Source organism: Aplidium turbinatum, chromosome 5, assembly GCF_918807975.1.
Source record: "Aplidium turbinatum chromosome 5, kaAplTurb1.1, whole genome shotgun sequence".
Taxonomy (NCBI): domain Eukaryota; kingdom Metazoa; phylum Chordata; class Ascidiacea; order Aplousobranchia; family Polyclinidae; genus Aplidium; species Aplidium turbinatum.
In genome coordinates this window covers 14,074,422-14,095,914 of record NC_137476.1, presented here as the reverse complement: position 1 = coordinate 14,095,914, position 21,493 = coordinate 14,074,422, and the positions used below count along the sequence as shown (strand labels likewise).

General features: G+C 38.2%; 2 protein-coding genes across 6 annotated transcripts in view; both read left to right on the top strand.

Moving 5' to 3' along the window:
- Positions 1-21,493, top strand: part of LOC145769914 (serine/threonine-protein phosphatase 6 regulatory subunit 3-like) — a 212,830-nt gene that overhangs the window by 96,307 nt on the left and 95,030 nt on the right. For 4 of the 5 annotated variants that reach the window (XM_082581461.1, XM_082581462.1, XM_082581459.1 and 1 more), the window contains exons 4-6: positions 1,486-1,623; positions 12,068-12,246; positions 12,411-12,533. In XM_082581461.1, the coding sequence (XP_082437587.1) occupies positions 1,486-1,623; positions 12,068-12,246; positions 12,411-12,533 (440 nt within the window). Of the gene's footprint in view, positions 1-1,485; positions 1,624-10,706; positions 10,988-12,067; positions 12,247-12,410; positions 12,534-21,493 lie in introns of those variants that run through there. The other variant, XM_082581464.1, reaches the window with a different exon arrangement.
- On the top strand, positions 19,160-20,314 carry LOC145770104 (zinc finger BED domain-containing protein 5-like). The gene has a single exon (XM_082581691.1). It carries the CDS (start codon positions 19,160-19,162, stop codon positions 20,312-20,314), a length of 1,155 nt encoding a protein of 384 aa, XP_082437817.1.

Below are 21,493 nucleotides of genomic sequence, written 5' to 3'. Positions count from 1 at the left end.
CAAAAACGCATTTTTTTCCAAAAACATTTTTAGTTTGGGTAGATACAATATTCTTTAGATATATCTAATTAACCTAAAAAAAAATTAAAGTCATTTGAACTATTCCTCACAGTTTCAGCTTCCTCACAGTTTCTGAAAATTTCTATTTTGCTGAAAATTTCGCATTTTTGTTTGTGGTTACATAACTACAAACTTCGTCAGTGAGGTAAATTCAAATAAAAGACGTCACTTTTTCCTGCCAAATTAACCCAATTTCATTAAAAATGACGCAACAGCTCAGGGCAGGTCTATAAAGAGAAATGCAATGATGTTTTATAGTTGGCAAAATGTCTAACGCAGTTACGTATTATGTAACCACCCACAAAAATGCGAAATTTTCAGCAAAATGGAAATTTTCAGAAGCTGTGCGGAAGCCGAAGGAATATTTTTAATGACTTCAATTTTTTTTTAGGTTAATTAGACATATCTAAACAATATTGTATCTACCTAAACTAAAAATATTTTTGGAAAAAGTTGCGTTTTTGACCCCATTTTTCAAATTTTGAGCCCCATAAAGAGGCTGACGACAATTTGTTACGAATCACAAATTTTGTCATGAGTTGTTTCTCACTCATTGGCACCATTTCCCCACTACCCCAAAAGATTTAAAAAAAATGAGCCACCCTATTGTGTAATAAGTATCTCACAAAGTCAATTTGTTGATTAGCTTAAACGACGAAATACAAACTGGCATAGACGTTGACAACTAAAAGTCGCCTACTTCGGTTATTTTGTCTATGAAAGAAACCCGTTGTGTCAAATAGTACGAAACATGTGTGGCGAAATGTTTGATGCCAGGCGTTAGAAGTTTGATCAAACAATTTTTCTGCAGGGTTTAAAATATTCTTCTGGAAGAGGACTCCTTTCCATAAAATAGCGGCTTTTTCATCTGTATTTCTGAACATCTGGTCGGAAACTGGGCTGTTTTCTAGACATGAAAAACTTTCATAACAAATATCCAGCAAAGTCATTTTAACCGATCAATATTGTTAATTGGCTTACGGCGAAATATAAACTGTCAGAGACGTTGACAACTAAAAGTAGCCTAGGTTATTTTATCTGTAAAAGAAACCCGTTGTTTCAACTAGCATGAAACGTGTGTTGCAAAATGTTTGTTGTCAGGTGTTAAACTTCTATCAAAGCATTTTCCTGCAGTGTTGAAAATGGCGGCGCGGATGCCTTGGGAATTTCTCGGGTGAAGCGTCGCTTTTAGGCCTTGCCTTGAAGTACCTGTCGCAAGGAAATTTAAGTAAGTCGGCACTCTTGTGATTGCATCATATGATACTCCTTCCCCCCATTGTACCTGACTTGACATCCTCTCTGGGTTTTTTTCGCCAGGCTTGGCATTTGTTGAATAGTGACGCCGTGTGTCGCGTAAAATCGCAACCCTGCATGCAATAGTATTGCACCGTACTGTAGTTTAAGCAAATTTATTTTATGTATTAGACCTTGGAGTACATCAAAAGCAAAAATGATTTTGTTGGAAGTGTACTTATACACTTGGGAACATCTGCAATAATGGATCTCCTACTACGTTTGGTCACATGTGTTGAAGCTGCAGACTTACGAGCACAAGTACTTTCAGTGAGTAATTTTTCATGAATATGTAAAGGTAAATGTAAAGCAAGCATCATTACAATTGTTTTTGTGGATCAAGGTGGATGATAACATAAAAATGTGGTTGTATAATGTATACAGTAGACTTTGTAAACTAAATTGAAAAAAATCTTATGTAAAATCAAATTTTCACTTTAGTTTACTCAAATATTTTAGTGCAGGGGTTCCCAACCTTTTTACGATGTCGTACCACTTGGATGCTCTGTACTGCCAAGCGTACCACTTCTTGCAGAACAACTAATTTGATCGAATCAAATTTGATTCAGAAGAATAATATTGGCGTACTAAAATAACACTAAAGCACCACAACTAAGTTTAATGAGATTTTTGTTTTTTGTTTAATGCCACCTAATTGGTCGATGCCCGGTGTAAATTTGCTAACAGCGCGTTTAGTTGTTTTCGGTAACAATAAGAATAGGCTTCAGGAGTTTTTTTTGTAAACAAAATCAGATAAACAAAATGTAAGGTTGTAAATCCATGTTTTTGTGAAAAAAAAAAAGCTACCCGCGTACCACTTGAAAAACCTTCGCTTACCACTAGTGTTACGCGTACCACAGGTTGTAACCCCTGTTTTAGTGTGTCCTGGGACCAATATTTTTAAAAGTTGCCTGTATTGCCTGAAATACTTCAAGATGGAAATTCATCCTGCCGCAAAAATCCAATCTCTATCAGGCTTCGAAATTTATGGCGGACATGTTCGCTGTCACAGCATGTGATGTCCGCGGGCAGTACCATCTGGATCGGTGATATTTGTCCGCTGAGAAATAACACAGAAAGTAGCGATACAAATCGTCATTGCATAGCACGAACAATTGTTGCAAGAATGTAATTTTCCGGTTAATCGGTTTAAACCGCCCGGTTAAAACCGGTTAAAAGCTGGTTTAAACCGGGCAGTTTTGACCACCTATTACTGGTCAAAACTGGTCAAAACACCTTTAGTGTATGAATCAAGTTGATTTTCAATGGAATTAAAAATACTACCCTCCATGTTTAGTAATGATGTTCAACTATATTTTGTTTTGATCAACAATAACCTAAATGCTGGATTTGGAACAAAAAATATTCAATTTTTCTGTTTATTTTTGATATTTCAATCAGTTGGTTACCGTATTTTACGGACTATCAAGCGCATCCGATTATAAGGCGCACTGTGAATAAATTGCTTTGATTAGTTTTTGTTCAGACATAAGGCGCACAGGGCTATAGAACGCAACGTATTTTAAGGAGTATGGGTTACCATATAAAGCTCATTAAACAAAAATGCGTAAGAATTGTAAGCAAGTCACAATAGTACAATGAGCAAAAGAAAAAAATGGGCCTAGTGAATATCACAGTTGCTAGTTGCTTTTACCGTAATTTATTGTGTACGACCGTGGTTTATTTATATAATAATAGTATCGGTACTGGTTTTGAGTGTAGGCAATAAAGCACTACTTGATCCATACATTAGGCGCACCGGCTTATAAGCCGCACGATCAATTTATGAGGGAAAAAAAAAGATTTAAATTGCGCCTTATGGTTCGTAAAATGTGGGTATTTTAATTATTAAGAAAATTCAATTTTTAAAAATAAGTTTCTGATGAACGAACAAATGCTTGGTAGAACAATGAACAATTTGCACAGCCAACTGAAGTACAAGAATTAATTCAACAAATTTTTTTTTTATGAAAAACATTTGCCATCAAATTTTGCCTGACAGGTCGGTATTGGCGGCCATTAATGAAAGTTCAGGCGGCCATGGTCGCCAGCTATTTCGAGGCTTGCATATTAAAATGGTCACAACTCACAACTGCTTTTATTTTATACATATTTCCTAAATAGCCCAGGTAGCCGACCATTCACTACATAAAAATATTTTTCTGGGTTTTGACCAGTTTTGACCGGTTTAAACCTCGTTTTGACCGGTTAAAACCAGGTTTAAACCGCTTAGTGATCAAAACCAGTTTTGACCACTTAGAGATCAACCCTGTTCTAATGCGCATCTAGAAAATGTGACTACTGTATCCCTAGGATTCCACAAGCAGGAAAACTTTCGATTTTTACGTTGTTTCAACGATTGATGACATTGAATCAGCGTGACAAAGGTGAATTCTTAGCTAAGAATCGATGGGATGGGAGTACCTGTAGTTCTACACTAATCACTCGCAACTTAGTTCTAGTCTTACGTCACAATGTCTGGCTTTGACCCAGGGATATCTAGAGAAGGGGATACGAAGGCTTTTATTACGTCTGACAATAGAAGGGCTTCTATTTATCTCAAATAATTTCTGTTTATGGTCAAATGACAAGTGGTACATATGGTAATTTAATAAACTTTGTTATGACAACCTGCATTGCACTATTACAACCAGGTATGGATATTCAATGAATGCTCATAATTACTTGTTAATTCAACTACCCGTATACTTGCTTTACACCTAGCCAGCTGCAAAGGTTTTGTCAAAAAAACAGCTAAACTGGTAACCTTTCAACTGTCTTTTCAAACAAGTATGCTTTAAATATGTTCTACATAACACTTGCTAACTGTCTTGTGTAGCTAAGTGTACCAGCTGCACTACAAAACTTTCTGCAATTTTAAAAAGAACCGCATGTTTAACGCGGTACCAACTACCGCCCTTCTAGTGTCATGAAAATCAGCAATCGCTCTGAGCCTTCGTATCCCCTTCTTTAGATATCCCTGCTTTGACCTCCGAGTAATATTGACAATGCAAGGTTGGTTGCAAAATTAGGTTATACGAGTAGGCTACTACAGCAAGATGCAGCAAAATTTGTTTAGTTTTGGTATTACAGTAACAAAGAAACAGCCAATGGAAAATTCACTTTTGCTCACATGATACGCAAAAATAAACCTAAAAAAAGAATTAGCGAAACTTTGCACAGCAGAAAATAGTAGTGTTAGCGTAGAAGTTTTCCGACTCGTGCCCAGAGCATTGTGACGCAAGAAGCCATACGAGCTCGACGGCTCATTCCATGGATGTTATGCAGCTACATGGGCGCTTTGACTCTTCAAGCGCACGTCATGGGTCTGATGAAAGCCTTTCAGAGTGACCTGGCTGAAATTTTAAAAAGCCTTCTAAACCGTGGCAATAACTCTCAAATGGCGAAGAATTATCAAGATAAAGTGATTACGGTAAGCATGACGATCGACGGCTAAAACTGGTGTGTCCGCCGTGAAATTTAATTTGTCCGCCAAGATAGCTGCTCAGACCGCACACTAGGGATGGGCAAAATAGAATACCGAATATAGAATAACCGGTTGTGAAGCCTAACCGGTTTCAAAATGCATTTGAAATCGGATAATTGAAACCACTTTAACGATCGACTCCGTACCGCTCCGTCTGGTCGCAACGAATTCGCTGCAGCGAAAGTAGAATTGTTTATCGATTTAGTGCAATCCGGCATAGGAAAAACGTACGAGTTTCGTTGTTCGCATTAAAGAGATCTTTCTTGTCAAGCGCAATAGTTTTGTGTAACTGCCACATCTGCTTCTTCAGAGAGATGTTTTTCAAGTGCAGGTTGAACTGCCACTTATGTTGGGCAATATTGAAAAAAACGATACGATATTTGAAAATATAATCGATATTTCGATACTTTTGTTCTAATTAAGAAAAGAGTTTCTCAGTCTTTGAATTTAGCGTCGGCAATAAAAATGCAGAGGCCACACGAGCGCTTGTAAGGTTAGGGTTAGAAATTCCTGCCAGTCGTTATGACACAGCCATAGATTTGTTCCTTAGTCAATACCCTGATGGAGCTCTGCGAAAGAGGCGTGTGGATGGGTATAAAAGCACGAAAGCCGCAAAACGTGGACGTTTCATTGCGAATGGCGAAGACAGTGCAGATTTACAGCCAAGCGATGAGCCTCTTGATGTGTCTGATTCCAGTGATGACGCGACAACCTCATCCTCCGATACAGCATCTGATGAAAACAAATCAATAGCTTTTTTCCCCTAAAGTCTGAACCTTAATTCATTTGTCCAGGCAAACACTCACAAAAGTATTTCAATAAAATTTAAAATTTAATTTATGTCGTGGAACCGGTTTTCGTTCATTAGAACTCTTCAGCACAACTGGATCGAAACAAAATTGCTTGAAACAAAATTTAGCCTACAAAATAAATACCGTAGATGTCACTGTCAGCATAACTGTACCAAAACGAACGAAAATTTACATACGGTATTACTTAGATAAAATGTTCATGTCTTCCATGTTCTTTTCTTTTTTTCTTTTCCTTTTCTTCATTGTTTTCATTGTTTTCTTCATTGTTTTTTCATTGTTTTCTTCATTCTTTTCCTTTTCTTCATTACTTCATTAACATTTTATCTAAGTAATACCGTATGTAAATTTTCGTTCGTTTTGGTACAGTTATGCTGACAGTGACATCTATTTATTTTGTAGGCTAAATTTTGTTTCAAGTAATTTTGTTTCGATCCAGTTGTGCTGAAGAGTTCTAATGAACGAAAACCGGTTTCACGACATAAATTAAATTTTAAATTTTATTGAAATACTTTTGTGAGTGTTTGCCTGGACAAATGAATTAAGGTTCAGACTTTAGGGGAAAAAAGCTATTGATTTGTTTTCTTAGTGATTGCTTTCTGTATTAGGTAGATCGCCCATTTGAGGAAGTGTCATAGTACCAGATCACCTTTTCCAGTTAGTTCTTCCCACACAGCATCTGATGATTCCGATTCTGACAGCTAGTTCTTTATCAAATAGACTTTGTGTTGCTAGCAGTATCCCAATTGTGCCGAAACTATGTAAGTGCATACGTAAATCGAGGCAATCTTCTCGCAGGGAGCTTTAATTTGTTACCGGTACCTGGTTGAGCAATTAACGTTATTTTATGATAATTCAACGTCGCTAGATGTCGAATTAATGTAAAACAAACGTAAATTTCTTTTTGGGCATTGTTGTTACGCAATATAACCCGCCGGGAAAATTAAATCGATTTGTGCTGACTCGAACGTTGAATCAACCCAAAATTAACTTACTTTTCCTCCCCGTGAGTTATTTAACGTAAATTATCGTAACAGCGTGCGAATCGCGTTGCTTTATCGCTACTTTTGGTATTATTACACCATACATTAGGGTGTTGCAGGCGCCCCATGAAATTTAAATGTTAGTTTCACCATGCTTACCTTTTTTGTGGTACTGTGTTTAGATCAGTAGACCACAAATATGAAGTTTCATAAATTTTTATCGACGTTTACCTCCACCGCCGAGGCCATTTTGAGGCCCACTTTTTGAATTTTTTCAAGTTTTTTGCCACTAGAGGGTAGTATATAAGTTTTGTAATATTGAGGGTATATTTAAAAGATGCACTATGATGTTCTGAATTGTTAAAAAAAAAAATTGGAGAAATGGGATAAGTATATCCAAAAATATTCAAGTTTTGTCACCAATTTTTTGCACAATACTGCCCCTAGTGGTGAAAAGAAAAATTAAAATATCTTAAAAACTACTCATCATATTGTTATGGAACTTGCATGTACCCCCTCATTTTCGTGGGTAAGGAATTTGATTTTAGCAATATTTTTGCAAAATATTACCACTAGAGGGCGGTAATTGTAATTTTGAACTATTTTTCTGTAAAAAGGCGATATTGTTGCATTTCTTGAGCTATGCTATCTGAAGAATACAATTTCATGGCTTATGCACAACAAAATTTATTCAATTGTAAAGAAACTGCATGCATGCATGTACTATATCAATACATCTAAACAGGCCATGTGAGTCTTAGTTAACACAATTTACGCAAAGGCAGTTGTACATCTTCAGTGTGTTGATAAATGACGTTTCTAAGATTTGGTATCTTTCTTCGATCTTCCTCCACTGGTTGAATATAATTTTGCAGATTTTTTTCTTGCTTTGCTAGATGAAGAAAGTCGGATACTAGTTTTACCCATCTCTCTGCTGAATCATTGCAGACTCTGAGTGCACTTATGATACCATTAGCAGAAGCGGGTCTGCTACTATTCGGTGAGTCCGATGCGGTGAGTCCGATTCGGTGCGTTTCTATCCTCTAACCCTAACCCCTAACCCTAAAACGGCAATGATAATTAGGCTACGGTACACGATAATTTAAAAAAAAGAAGAAAAAATTACCCGTTAAGGGATCGAACTCACCGAAACGGGCCATACCGAGCAGAAGCATAGTCATCACCTACTGTATTTCCCACTCTTTCGGGTGTTTTGCAAGAAAAGTTGTTTAAGTTTGCAAAAGTTCAAAAAACATTTTGCTGCTGGCATTTGCATAGGAGCACAATGAGTTATCATTAACAATGTCTGGCAGCTCTGGCTTTACCGTATCCATTACCAAACCCGTTTGTAACCTGGTCATGGAAACTTGCATTTAAATGCAGCAGAGTTCTAGCCAAAGCTTCGTTTTCATCCATAGTGACTTGTTCGTCCCATAGAGCTAAGCGGATCAGCTCCCCAGTTACATACCATGTGTGCCTACCTAAAGCTTTTAATTTTGTCTACTGCATCATAGCTTTAGATGTCACTTACCAGTTGCAAATCTTCTTGAGGTGCTGATGCAGCAATTGGACAGTTGAACCACCATCCATTAAATACAAAAGTCAACAAATCGCTCTAATTTTTGTATTTGTGACTTGGAAATGATTCCTTGTGGTAGAAAGTCTTGCAGCATTACTATCTTATAGCAATAGAGCTGCTTTCCCATCCACCTTGCTCGATGGACTGCACCGCACTTCATGAAGTTGTACTGTCCACTGTTGATTCCAATGTACATTGTACACCGCCATCAGGTCTAAAAGTTCTTAGTAGTCACCCCTCTGCTAATTTTGCATATCTCTCAAAATTTATAAGTGCTTCCACTTTTCTGCTTTGGGTTGTTACAAATTCTCCAAACTCTTGAGGATCTTTGGTATGCAGTACAGCTGCAGCATGTGGGGTTGCATTGAATCCTTTGTTCCGGAATCTTTTGAATAGTTCAATGCCTGGAGATCTTGACGTTTCGACTTTCAGGGCTTCCCACACATGAGAAAGTATAACTTCTCCAGTACGTTTTCTGCATGGTAGGCAGAGAAGTGGTTTGTCTAGCTTTATTTGAAGAAAAATGCATGCAGCAGTAGCTTGAAAAATGTTTTGGGTATTGTTTCAATTTTTTTTCTTTCTGGCCATCACTATGCTGCAAGCACTTCTCTTCAAATAAAGCTAGACAAACCACTTCTCTGCCTAGCATGCAGAAAACATATTGGAAAATGTGGTGCAGTCCATCGAGCAAGGTGGGTGAGAAAGCAGCTCTATTGCTATAAGATAGTAATGCTGCAAGACTTTCTACCACAAGGAATCATTTCCAAGTCACAAATACAAAAAATAGAGCGATTTGTTGACTTTTGCACTTTTGTATTAATTTAATGGATGGTGGTTCAACTGTCCAATTGCTGCATCAGCACCCCGAGAAGATTTGCAACTGGTAAGTGACATCAAAAGCTATCATGCAGTAGACAAAATTATCAGTGTTGCTGCTTTAAAAGCTTTAGGTAGGCACACATGGTATGTAACTGGGGAGCTGATCCCCTTAGATCTATGGGACAAAAAAGTCACTATGGATGAAAACGAAGCTTTGGCTAGAACTCTGCTGCGTTTAAATGCAAGTTTCTATGACCAGGTTACAAACAGGTTTGGTAATGGATATGGCAAGCCAGAGCTGCCAGACATTGTTAATGATAACTCATTGTGCTCCTATGCAAATGCCAGCAGCAAAATGTTTTTTGAACTTTTGCACATTTCAACAACTTTTCTTGCCAAACACCCGAAAGAGTGGGAAATAGATGATGGCTATGCTTCTGCTAATGGTATCATAAGTGCACTCAGAGTCTGCAATGATTCAGCAGAGAGAGGGGTAAAACTAGTATCCGGCTTTCTTCATCTAGCAAACCAAGAAAAAAATCTGCAAAACCATATTCAAGTGGTGGAGGAAGATCGAAAAAAGATACCAAATCTTAGAAAACGTCATTTATCAACACAGTGAAGATGTACAACTGCCTTTGCGTAAATTGTGTTAACTAATACTCACATGGCCTGTTTGGATGTATTGATATAGTACATGCATGCAGTTTCTTTACAATTGAATAAATTTTGTTGTGCATAAGCCATGAAATTGTATTCTTCAGATAGCATAGCTCAAGAAATGCAACAATATCGCCTTTTTACAGAAAAATAGTTCAAAATTAGAACTACCGCCCTCTAGTGGTAATATTTTGCAAAAATATTGCTAAAATCAAATTCCTTACCCACGAAAATGGGGGGGTGCATGCAAGTTCCATTACAATATGATGAGTAGTTTTTAAGATATTTTAATTTTTCTTTTCACCACTAGGGGCAGTATTGTGCAAAAAATTGGTGACAAAACTTGAATATTTTTGGATATGCTTATCCCATTTCTCCAATTTTTTTTAAACATTATTCAGAACATCATAGAGCATCTTTTAAATATACCCTCAATATTGCAAAACTTATACACTGCCCTCTAGTGGCAAAAACATGAAAAAATTCAAAAAGTGGGCCTCAAAATGGCCTCGGCAGTGGAGGTAAACGTCGATGAAAATTTATGAAACTTCATATTTGTGGTCTACTGATCTAAACACAGTACCAGAAAAAAGGTAAGCAAAATCCAAGAGGGTCGGGGCGCCTGCAACACCCTACCATACATCACAACAAATCAAACAATGCGGTCGTGCCGGACTACTCTAGTATATTTTTCGCTTTTCGTTTTACATGTTTTGGTACAATTTTTTTCGTAATAAACGTTCAAAGCAATTGCCGAGGCAATTTTAACTTTTGCCGTTTGGCCTCGGCAACGTTTTTGTAAGGGTTTGCAGTTACGAGTTAGGGCTGTGATAGTTAAAACATCGGACAAAATTGAAATGAATATCGATATTGAAAAGATATCGTATCGTAAATTTTAATTCAATTTATTGCCCTACACTAACTGCCACCAAGATGAGATCCCGTTTGACTGGTGAACATTTAAAAAGCCTAAATTTGTTACACTGCAATAAGCAATTTTGTGATGTTCATTCTTTTTGTAGAATCATTAAAATGTGTTGATGGTAAAAATGGTCAAATATTCTAGAATAGATATCTGTATTCTATATTCGGTTTCAGTATTCTAGAATAGCTAATTATTCTATTGTGCCCATCCCTACCGGATACGTTTGTCCGCCCTCAACAAAAACGAATTTCGAGGCCTGTCTATACAACTGGAGTTCTTCAAAAAGAGTAATTACACTGCAACGGAGCTGAAGTGGCACACTTGAAACAGCCACAGTCGGTCAAAGTTCGTGTATTGACGTCACAGAGATTGGTAAAGATGAAAAAAATTCGATTACCACAGTGTGCTTTGATCATACAATCGAATGCTGGCAATGCACTGTGTTGTGTAATGTGTAACCCATAGGATTTTAGCGTGTATACTGTATAGTCATGTATAAAAAGCCGATTCAGCAATTACTAGTGTTACCAAATGCTTTTTAGATTTCCATCTGAAGTTGCAAAATTTAGTCCATTATTTGTATGGTAGTTATCTTCATCATTGTGTTTCTTCCTCGATCCTCGTATTGAAGATTGGATACAATGCGCCATTGTTCTCGATCATTTTGTATTGCACATTCATAATTTAATTTTGTTTATTTAGAGATGCTTGTTGTCCAAATCATTCTTGGTCTGCCTTTGTTTCTTTTATATTATATAGTCCAGTGGGGTAAAAAAAAATTAGTTTCAGAAAGGTTGTCCTAGATTTTTTAGCTTATCAAGTATGAAGCTATCATGTCAGCATCTGTTGCTGCTACTGCAACTCCACCTTCCAAATCGAATACCATAGAACTTAGCAGAAGGACAATCCGAAAAGAATGTGAAGTCTATGAAACAACAGCAAAACGGCCGGCCAATCTTCAAATTTATTATGAAGCGCTGCTTACCATTCAGCCCACTTCTGCAGAAGCAGAAAGAGCATTCAGTGCATGCAGGCTTTTTTCTACGAAACTCCGGTCTTATTTAAACGATTCAACTATTGATGCGTTGTGCTTTATTCGAAATGCATTACAGAAAAAATAAGCATTCGATAGTTTTCGTTTTATTGTGTAAAAATGAAACAGAGTTGAACCATTAACTTGTAACTGAGTTGCTTGTAAGATGACATATGTATTTTAGTGGTTAAAAGACTAGATATGTTGCGACAGGGTAGCTTTCAGTGTTCCTTCCAATATCCGGTTAAATAAAATTGCCAAATATCCGTTATCCGGATATTAAGCTTTTACAACTATCCGTTCAACCTTACTCTGGAATCAGTTTACTTCAGTGAAAAATCGATGCCTTTTAATATATGTCATTATATGACAATAATTTAGGATAACTACTAACAACAATTTTCAATATTCCTTTTCAGTGGCTGAATGAGAACAAATTGATCGAAAGATTAATCGGCCACATTGATCCATCTTTCAATGATGACTTCCATTGTAATAGCGCACAGTCATTGTGTGACATCATTCGATTAAGCAGAGAACATATGTATACCATGCAAGAATCAGCTCAAGAAGATCCTTTATTGCATACTTTAGAAAGGTGGATTATGCACATTGTAGCTCAATAGGTTTATTCTACAGCTGATTGTTATGTATGTAAATTTATTGAGCGGATTTAACTGAAAATTCTATACATTGTCATTATTGTGAAAAAAGTATTTTTAAAATTGTGGTTCTGAGTTACAGAAATAGCTCTGTTTTCAGAAAAGAAACTGTTCAATTGCTGCTACAGCATATGTTTGACAAAGAGGTTAAGGAATCAGTAATCGTTAATGGAATAAGTGTATTGCTTGCATTACTTGAAATAAGAAGACCCGCTCCATTTGGGTAAGCTTAATTACATTATTGAGTTTTATTGAACTGTGGAATACAATTGTTTTCATTAAAACGGATATTATTAAAGTAAGATTTCTGACAAAAGAACTTTGCTGCTTCATGAACAATACTGGACAGTCACATCAAGTTGTACTACACATATGTTATACTGGCGCCCACAGGAACCCCGTATAACGCGCGTCTGCTACTATTGGGAGAATCCAATTCGGAAAATCCTTATTCAAAGACAGCCTTTTTCAGAGAATTGTAAAAATCACAGCGGCATATGTATATTAGGGTGGCCAAAAAAATTCGAAATTTTTTATTTTTGTTTGCACACCCTCTCATTTGAGGAGGATTCATGAGGAAAAATACTGTGAAAATTTGAAGTCAATCCGACAAGAGGAAGTGTTCTCCCACCAACCTATGAATTTGCTTTCTTTTTTTCTTTCATTTTTTCTGATGAATATACAGTCAACCCCGCTTAATCGGACCACATCGGGACCAAGCCAAATTGGTCCGATTAAGCGGGTGGTCCCATTAAACGGGGAGAACGAATTTCGTTATTTTTTTCATCGTTTTTGAAAATAGTTTAAGCATTTTACAATTGCGGCTATAAACACAACCAAAACACCATCAACAATCAAAACAAAATACAGTACTGTACAGTAGTCACTGGAAAAATGCATCAAGGGTCGTCTGTCTTTTGGCTTTATCGGCAATTTTTCGGACTGTCTGTACACAAACATCCAAATGCTTGTGGATGTCTTGCTCGGCTCCTTGTTCGACAAAATATTTTTGGAGTATTGCAACGCAATGCTTGGCTTCACGATGGGTAACCTTAGGCAAAGGTTCGGCCTCATTATCTTCGTATTCTTGGTCGTTGCCTTCTTCTTCATCATCAATTTCGCGATGCCTTGCCACGATACTCTCAGTTAAATCTTTGTCACACACTTCCTCCCAGCACTGTATATCGTCGTCAATACAATTGTATTCATCTCCACCAATTATGGTAGGCCAACAATCTCGGCTAACTTCCTCTCTGACGTTCCCGAAGGCTGGTTTTTGATTTTGTTAAGAATCTCTATTTTTTCTTTAAGTGTTCGATCTACGTGAGTTATTGCTGCCATTTTTATTCAAGCACTAAAAGCATTCATTCATTCTTCTGTACAGTACAGTATTCGGTGCTGCATCACAATTACTGCAATACTGATTAGATGACAATTGACCTTATGACGTGACAACAAGCGTTTGTTTATCTGTAGCCTACTTCACTTTAAAATGGCTTAGCGAGAACGTAGCACGTTGCCCATCAACAACTCTTGACGCGTCACCTCGCAGAAAAATGTACAAAAGTAAAAAACGTTTACCATAAAGGCCTATTTTAGGGCGGAGGGTGGTCCGTTTCAGCAGGGTGGTGGTCCGTCTAAGCGGGGAAAATTGTACAGAAAAATAGATTTGGATTCGGGACCAGTGCAAAATGGTCCAAATAAGCGGGTGGTCCTATTAAACGTGGGCCGATTAAGCGGGGTTGACTGTACTTCCTTTTAAGTAGCTGATACAAAAAAAATTGCCCTTTCTGACTAGCTACAACATTAAGTTTCGCTGAGAAACGTTGTGTGTTTTATCTGAGAAAAGTTAGAACAGACAAACGTTTTTTCAACGTTCATCAGCGAAACTCAACCTTGCAACACTCGGCCGCAGACATCTTTTATTGCACACTAACACACGTTCAAAAATAACGCAAAACAAAAATACAGTACAACGGAAAGGAATAAAAACAAGTAAGAATGACCAAATAAAAAAACATGTTACGCTCTAATGGTTCGCAATTACAAAGTGATTTAACTCCTAACAATTTCACCGCTCACGTTGTAGCATGCTGGCTTCGCGTTACTGTGCCAGTGCGCGTATGCCACGTCATAATTGAATGTTTTGTATGATGCAGCATTTAACCTCAAACACATAAGTTTACTGGTATCTGCAGTTGAACAACGCAAGCGATTTCTTGTTGGAGTTCGCAACCGAGAAAGCAAACTAAATCCACGTTGTACGGTTGCGTTCTCTGCATTAAAAGTCAGCAAAGCATTAGCAATAGCTGCCAAACTTGGCCAATCTATGCAACGCTTCGTAGCTATTGTTAAAACTTTCCGCCAATTGTCATCTGGTTCACAATCAATAATGTTAACAATTCAAGCATAGACACTAGACAGTGTGTACTGTGATTTATCGGGTGCTTTGACTGCTTTCTAATCCTTTGTGATTATAAGTGACAAAGTACTTTATTCACAAGACCGCTTGCGTAAAATTTTCTCGGAACTTCATGGCGGACAAATGCGGCCGACGGAAGTGCGAGACCTAGTGGACAAATGTCGGTTTTTGTAGGTTAATTGCGGCCATGTTCGCGATGGCCGCCTTCAGTATCGAGGCCTGAGTTGGAAGCTGTTTTAATTCGTATTCAGGTTAGAAAATTACGAAATCGTTTTACTGAAAAATATCATCTTCTCTTTTTTCAATTTTGACAGACACAAAAAACCACACAAAAAACTATCTATCGATGTGGAGTCAAACATTTCACAGAGGTTATCACCAGCTCCAAAGTTAACAACATTATGCAATATGCTGGGATAATTTCCTGACTGACAGATCAATTTTTTCCACGACTTGAAGGAAAGATTTGAAAACACAGTGGCATTTCTAGAAAGTTGAAGTCTTTGAGTGTGTTATTTTCATGTTTGCGTTTATCACATGCAATGAGGTATTGGATCAACGTACAAAGGGATACTTCGTTGTTTATCGAGGTCTGGTCAATAACATTTCGAAAGGGTTGACCACCAGCTCAAAATTTGATAATAATTGCAACATGCTGAGAAAATGTCCCGATTGACAGAACAGACCAATCAATCTCTACCAAGCGGTTTGACCTTTCCAAGGCAACGCAACGTTGCGTCACACGACAGTCACGCTTGGGATATGTTATTTCTGTATTTACGTTATCACATACAATAAGACATTGGATCAACGTTCAAACACTAAGTTTACGTCTTGTATTTCCGATTGACAAAAAATCGTAGAGTGACGCAAGAAGCTTCTTTGCAATCACTGAAATCGATTTGCGTGCATAAATATTTTTTCTAACATTTTGGCCAAATTGACTATATATTTTTTTGGATATTTTGACCGAATTGACTATATTATTTTCGGACATTTTGCTAAAAAATCGGTTAATGACCGATAAATGACCGGAAAAAACCCCAGAATTCACAACAGAGGACCCGATGTATCGGCAAGCTGCTGCAAAGTATATAGAAAGCGCAAAGATGATGAACAGAGACGCAACAGAAATCGCATTGATCCAGTGCCATCACGTGCTGCTACCCTCTCATCTGAAAATTTTTCAGCAGACGAAGATTCTTCCAGTGACCCATTGTTTGCACCACAAATCCAAATAACACCAAAACGAAAGAAAACCCAGCAAAACATCCATTACCAAAATGCTGCATTATCGATAATCTACTGTTTAATGCAGCACTGGACAGAACTCTAACATCAAGTCATCAAGCAATGATGATCGTCACATAAATGAATTGACAATGTCACGTTCCTCTGTCATGAATGCTCAGAACACCTCACATGAAAGCCTTGCAGCTGCAGTTTGGCAAAAGTTTAAACCAACAGTTCCACTTGTTGCTCATTTTAATGGTAAACTTTTGACTAATGCCACTGGCACCAAATGCGACTCTTCGGCCATTGTAGTTTCTGGTATGCATGTTGAGAAACTGCTTGGCATTCCGAAGCTGCCTGTTGGAACGGGATCACTAATGGGCCAAAAAGTAGTGGAATTTATACATGAGTGGGACTGCAGTGGTTCCCAACCTGGGGTTCGCGGACCCCTTGGGGGTCCGTGAGAAAGCATTTGGAGGTCCTTGATGAATTTTGGAAAAAAAAACTTTACTAGCAAGTCTCAAAGAAATTCTGACGAATTGCGTGAAAGTAGTTAATTGCATCAAAAGCAGAGCTGTAAACCACCGTACTTTTAAAGCGCTCTGTCAAGAAGTAGGGTCAGATTACAGAGTGGCCTACTTTTGTATCATTTTGAGGTACGTTGGTTATCTAGAGAAGTTTTAAAACGACTGCAGCAGCTAAAAATGAGGTATCAACCCTTTTGAAAGCAAAAGGAAGTCCCCTCTCAAAGTTGTTTGAGAGTAAAAGTTTTCTATACGGCATGGCTTACTTAGCCGATATTTTCGGTCATATTAACAATGTTAATCGTGGCATTCAAGGACCAGGCGTGACAATAACTGATGGAGCTAAAAAACTGAAAGCATTTTTAGCCAAGTTGCCGGTTTGGAAACGCAGATTGGAAGCAGGTAATTAAGCTAACTTTCCAATGTTGGAAGATCTTATCTGATGGATGAAACTCAACGAGAATGTACTCTTTTGATCTTCACATGAGAGAAAAAATTTGCGCACACTTGAAACCCTGCGAATCTCATTTCAACGTTATTTTAATTTAGAACACCTGCCGAACGAAGTTCATCATAATCCATCGTCGGTTTGTTCCCCACTAGTGGGGGTGGCCGATTGTTTCCGCGCAGCAATTGTTTTTATCCCTCTTCTCCATTTCACCCTGTCCCTTGCATCTTCCTCCTTCAGTGCGACTTTTTTAAATTGATCCTTCACTTGTTGTTTCCACGTTCTTCTTGGATGACCGCGTTTCCTCTTCCCATCCACCTTTAGATCTAGTGCCTTTCTAAGAAAACTTCCTTCCTCCCTCCTTATCACATGTCCATACCATCTTACTCCATTTGGCCTTGCCATTTGGTCTATGGTGTCTCTCATCTCTAGCATATCCAACAATTCTTCAGTCCTTTTTTCCCTTCTCGTTTTCACCCCACACATTGCTCTCACCATTGACCTTTCCGTTCTTCTCAGGATTGCCAGTTCACTCTCTCTCAATACCCATGTCTCGCTACCATATAGCATTGCAGGCCGCACACAGCTCCGATATACTTTTCCTTTCATTCTTAGTGAAAATTTTCTGCCATACAACATTTCCCCACATTCCCTGAACTTTGCCCAGCCCAATCTTGCCCTTGTTGTCACCGCTGCTTCACATCCACCACTTCCATCTATCCGATCACCCAGATAACAGAAGTCTGTCACTGTTTCGATGTCATGACAGAACTCATCATCATGGCCTTCCACTTCATTCCTTCCTTTACTGCATTTCCCACACACAAAACACTTCGCCAATCTTGTTGCGGCTCTCTTGACATTAGCACATCTTGCATGTACCCACTTTCCACATTCCTTGCATTGCATTGAGTTTCTCATCACTCTCTTGCCACATATTCCACAGGGATCTACTTTGCTCTCAACAACTGTTCCTTCTGCTCCACTCACCATCAGTTTTGTTTTTTCAAGATTCACCTTCATACCCTTGGTTTCAAATGCTTCTTTCCATTTCTCAAACTTTCTCTCCAGTCCCTCCATACTATTACTTGTCAAGACCAGGTCGTCTGCATACAAAATTTCACTCAATAAGCCCTCCCTCACTCCTTCAGTTACAACGTCAACCACAATAGCAAATATCAGAGGTGACAAAACTGATCCTTGGTGTACACCAACCTTCACAAAAAACTCGTTTGAATAATTTGATCCAACTCTCACTTTTGTTCTTGCATCCTCATACATAGACATCACAGCTCTCACTAATCCCTCCGGTATACCTCTTTTCCTCATTGCCCACTCCATCACTTTCCTTGGTACTCTGTCAAATGCCTTTTCTAAGTCGACGAAACACATATATAGTTTTCTCTGCTTCTCTCGGTATTCCTCCTGCATTTTTCTCAATATAAACAGAGCATCCACTGTACCTTTTCCTGGCATAAATCCAAACTGCATATCATTTAATTTCACCAATGTTCTCAACCTCTTTTCTATAGTTGAAACCTATAGAAGTTGAAACATGGATTCGAAATCCTTTTCATTTTGGCTTGAACAACATTAGTGATGACGATCTCAGTAAAGATGGCCTTATTAATTTGAGATCAAAAGAGTTATTACGCATTGAATTTCATTCAAAAACTGTGGAAGAATTTTGGTGCTCACAACCTTGGCAAAGCAAGCGATTATTGTTTTGTTACCATTCATAACCACTTACCTTTTGCGATGCAGGATTCTCAGCTCTTGTTACAATAAAAACAACTTCAAAATCGCCTAGACCAGGGGTTCCCAACCGGTGGTACGCGTACCACTAGTGGTACGCGGGAGCTTTTCAGGTGGTACGCGAGCAGCTCTCCGTTGCATGCGATATGTAGTAGTATTGTCAAACAAAGTAGGCCTATTGCAACAATTATTTAATATTGAGTTTCTAAAATATCCGAACAACACTTTTATTTCTTTCGATACTAAATTCTCTGCACTCAGTAAGCTACTGTTGTCGCATCGTGCTCCCTGCTGTCATTGTTATTAATACAATGCTCCTGTGCGAACTTAACGGTGTCTGTGACGAAACTATTACGTGTACAATGTGGTCTGTGCAATTGCAGAATTGCGTTTATTCTGATGTTGGTTTTCCGACGTGTAGTGGCTGAGACCTGAACAGCATTACACTTTTGTCTAAATATTGGAAAATGTCGAAGCGAAAGTATAGCGCAGATTATATTAAGTATGGCTTCATTGCTATTCAACATCGTGGAGATAGCTTACCTCAGTGCGTGATCTGTATGAAAACTCTTTCAAATGCAGCTGTGAAACCAAGTTTGCTTAAGCGGCATTTTGAGTTCAATCATGCAGATAAAATGAATCGAGATAAGAGTTATTTTGACCGACTTGGGGAGAACGTGAAGCGACAGCGCATGGATCACACAGGCCAGTTTTACCGAAATAATGCCGGAATTGTGAAGGCATCCTATGAAGTATCTCTTCTGGTGGCCCAAAACAAAAAATCTCATGTCATTGCGGAGTCACTTGTTTTGCCAGCAGCAAAGATATTAGTCAGAAATTTGATTGGAGAAGATTCAGTGGCAAAGTTGGATAGTGTATCGCTTTCTAACAATACCGTGAAACGACGCATCGAGGAAATGTCAGTTGATATCACTGACCAAGTGATTGCAGGAGTAAGAGATTCGAAGTTTGGATTTGCCTTACAACTTGATGAATCCATAGATGTCACAAACTGCTGCCAACTGCTTGTCTACGTCCGCTTGACACAGAACGATGCTGTAAAAACGGAATTATTGTTGAATCATGAGGTGTCCACTACATCAAAAGGAAAAGATATTTTCAACTCTTTGGATAATTTTTTCAAGGAAAATGAACTGGATTGGGGAAATCTTGTCGGATGTACGACAGATGGGGCTATCTCTATGCTCGGTAGAAAGTCTGGATTTCAAGCCTATGTCAAAGCTGTGTCACCTAGCGTCATAAGTGTTCACTGTTTCATACACAGGTTTTCTCTTTGCACAAAGGTTTTTCCTGCAAAGTTGTTAATGTACTTGAACAGAGTAGTCAAAATCGTAAATTTTGTTAAAACATCAGCTTTAAATACTCGATTGTTTAAGGTTCTTTGTGAAGATCTCGGCTCAGACCACACTTGTCACTTCTATCACACAGAAGTGCGCTGGCTCTCTCGAGGAATTACAACTAAGCGTCTTTTTGAAATTAGGAATGAATTACTTCTATTTTTCCAACAGAAAGACCATGAATTTCAAAACGATCTGGAGGATGAGGAATTCATTCCAAATTGGCTTATTTGTCGGATATATTTAAAGCTTTCAATCATTTAAATCTGTCATTTCAAGGGCAAAACTGCACTGTCGTAGACTTTGTTTCAAAACTGGGAGCTTTTATCCGAAAGGTGGAATTATGGAGGAAAAATGTGGAAAACAAGCGCTGTGGTATCTTTAAATTTCTGTCAGCCCTTGAAATGGAAATCAGTGATGACTTTTCCTGAGAAATTACCCAGCACCTCTCGCTGCTAACTGCTGAATTGCAGCATTACTTTCCAGATAGCCTACCACAAGCTGCCCATACATCACAGATCCTTTCTCAGTGGACCCAGCCGACCTACCTGTCGGTACAAGGGAACAAGAGGAACTGATAGACATGCAGGAGGATCAGACAGCAAAAAAAACAACGCAAAGAATGTTCTACAATAAACTTCTGGCTTAGTATGGCTTCTTCATACCCAACGCTAGCTTCCCACGCTGCTCCACAACTATTATACTGATTTTTCCTTCTACTTGGGAATGCGAGCAGGGATTTTCTATTCTTATGAACATCAAATCAAAAATCGAAACCGACTAAGTGCCCTTGGACGTGACTTCAGATGTGCTATTAGCAAAGTTATGCCACGCATCGATCAACTGGTGAAAGATAAACAAAAACAAAAATCTCATTAAATTTAGTTGTATTGTGTTTGTGTTTAGTTGTGTCTTTTTCTTTGTTATTCTGATGCGTTCTGTGCTGTGTGGTGTAATGGCCTCTGTGATGTTTTGTTGGTAATTTTGCTACTTTCGCTGACTTTACATCCAGATTCATCATCTTGCAAATAATTTAATATTGGATCAAATTAGTTGTTTTGAAAATAGTGGTACGTGTGGACAATCCGTGGTGGCTAAGTGGTACGAGAACATAAAAAGGTTGGGAACCCCTGGCCTAGACAGTGGACATTGAAGATTATATGCGTGTTGAATTGTCAAAAACTCAACCGCAGTTCAGTCGTTTAGTTCAGGAAAGGCAACAACAACCATCTCATTAAATTTGCTTACGTTGAAAAAGTTTCTGCATGGCACTTTGGGTCATCTTAATATTCAAATACTGCTGACATTTCTTGAACAATACATTAATTTTCTTATTTGAGCAACTGTTTAACCTAATATTTGCCGCAGGAGTCACAGCGGCAATACAATATGACATCGTAAAGTAGTTGAGTAGCATAATTACAGAGATGTTTGTTAGACTTC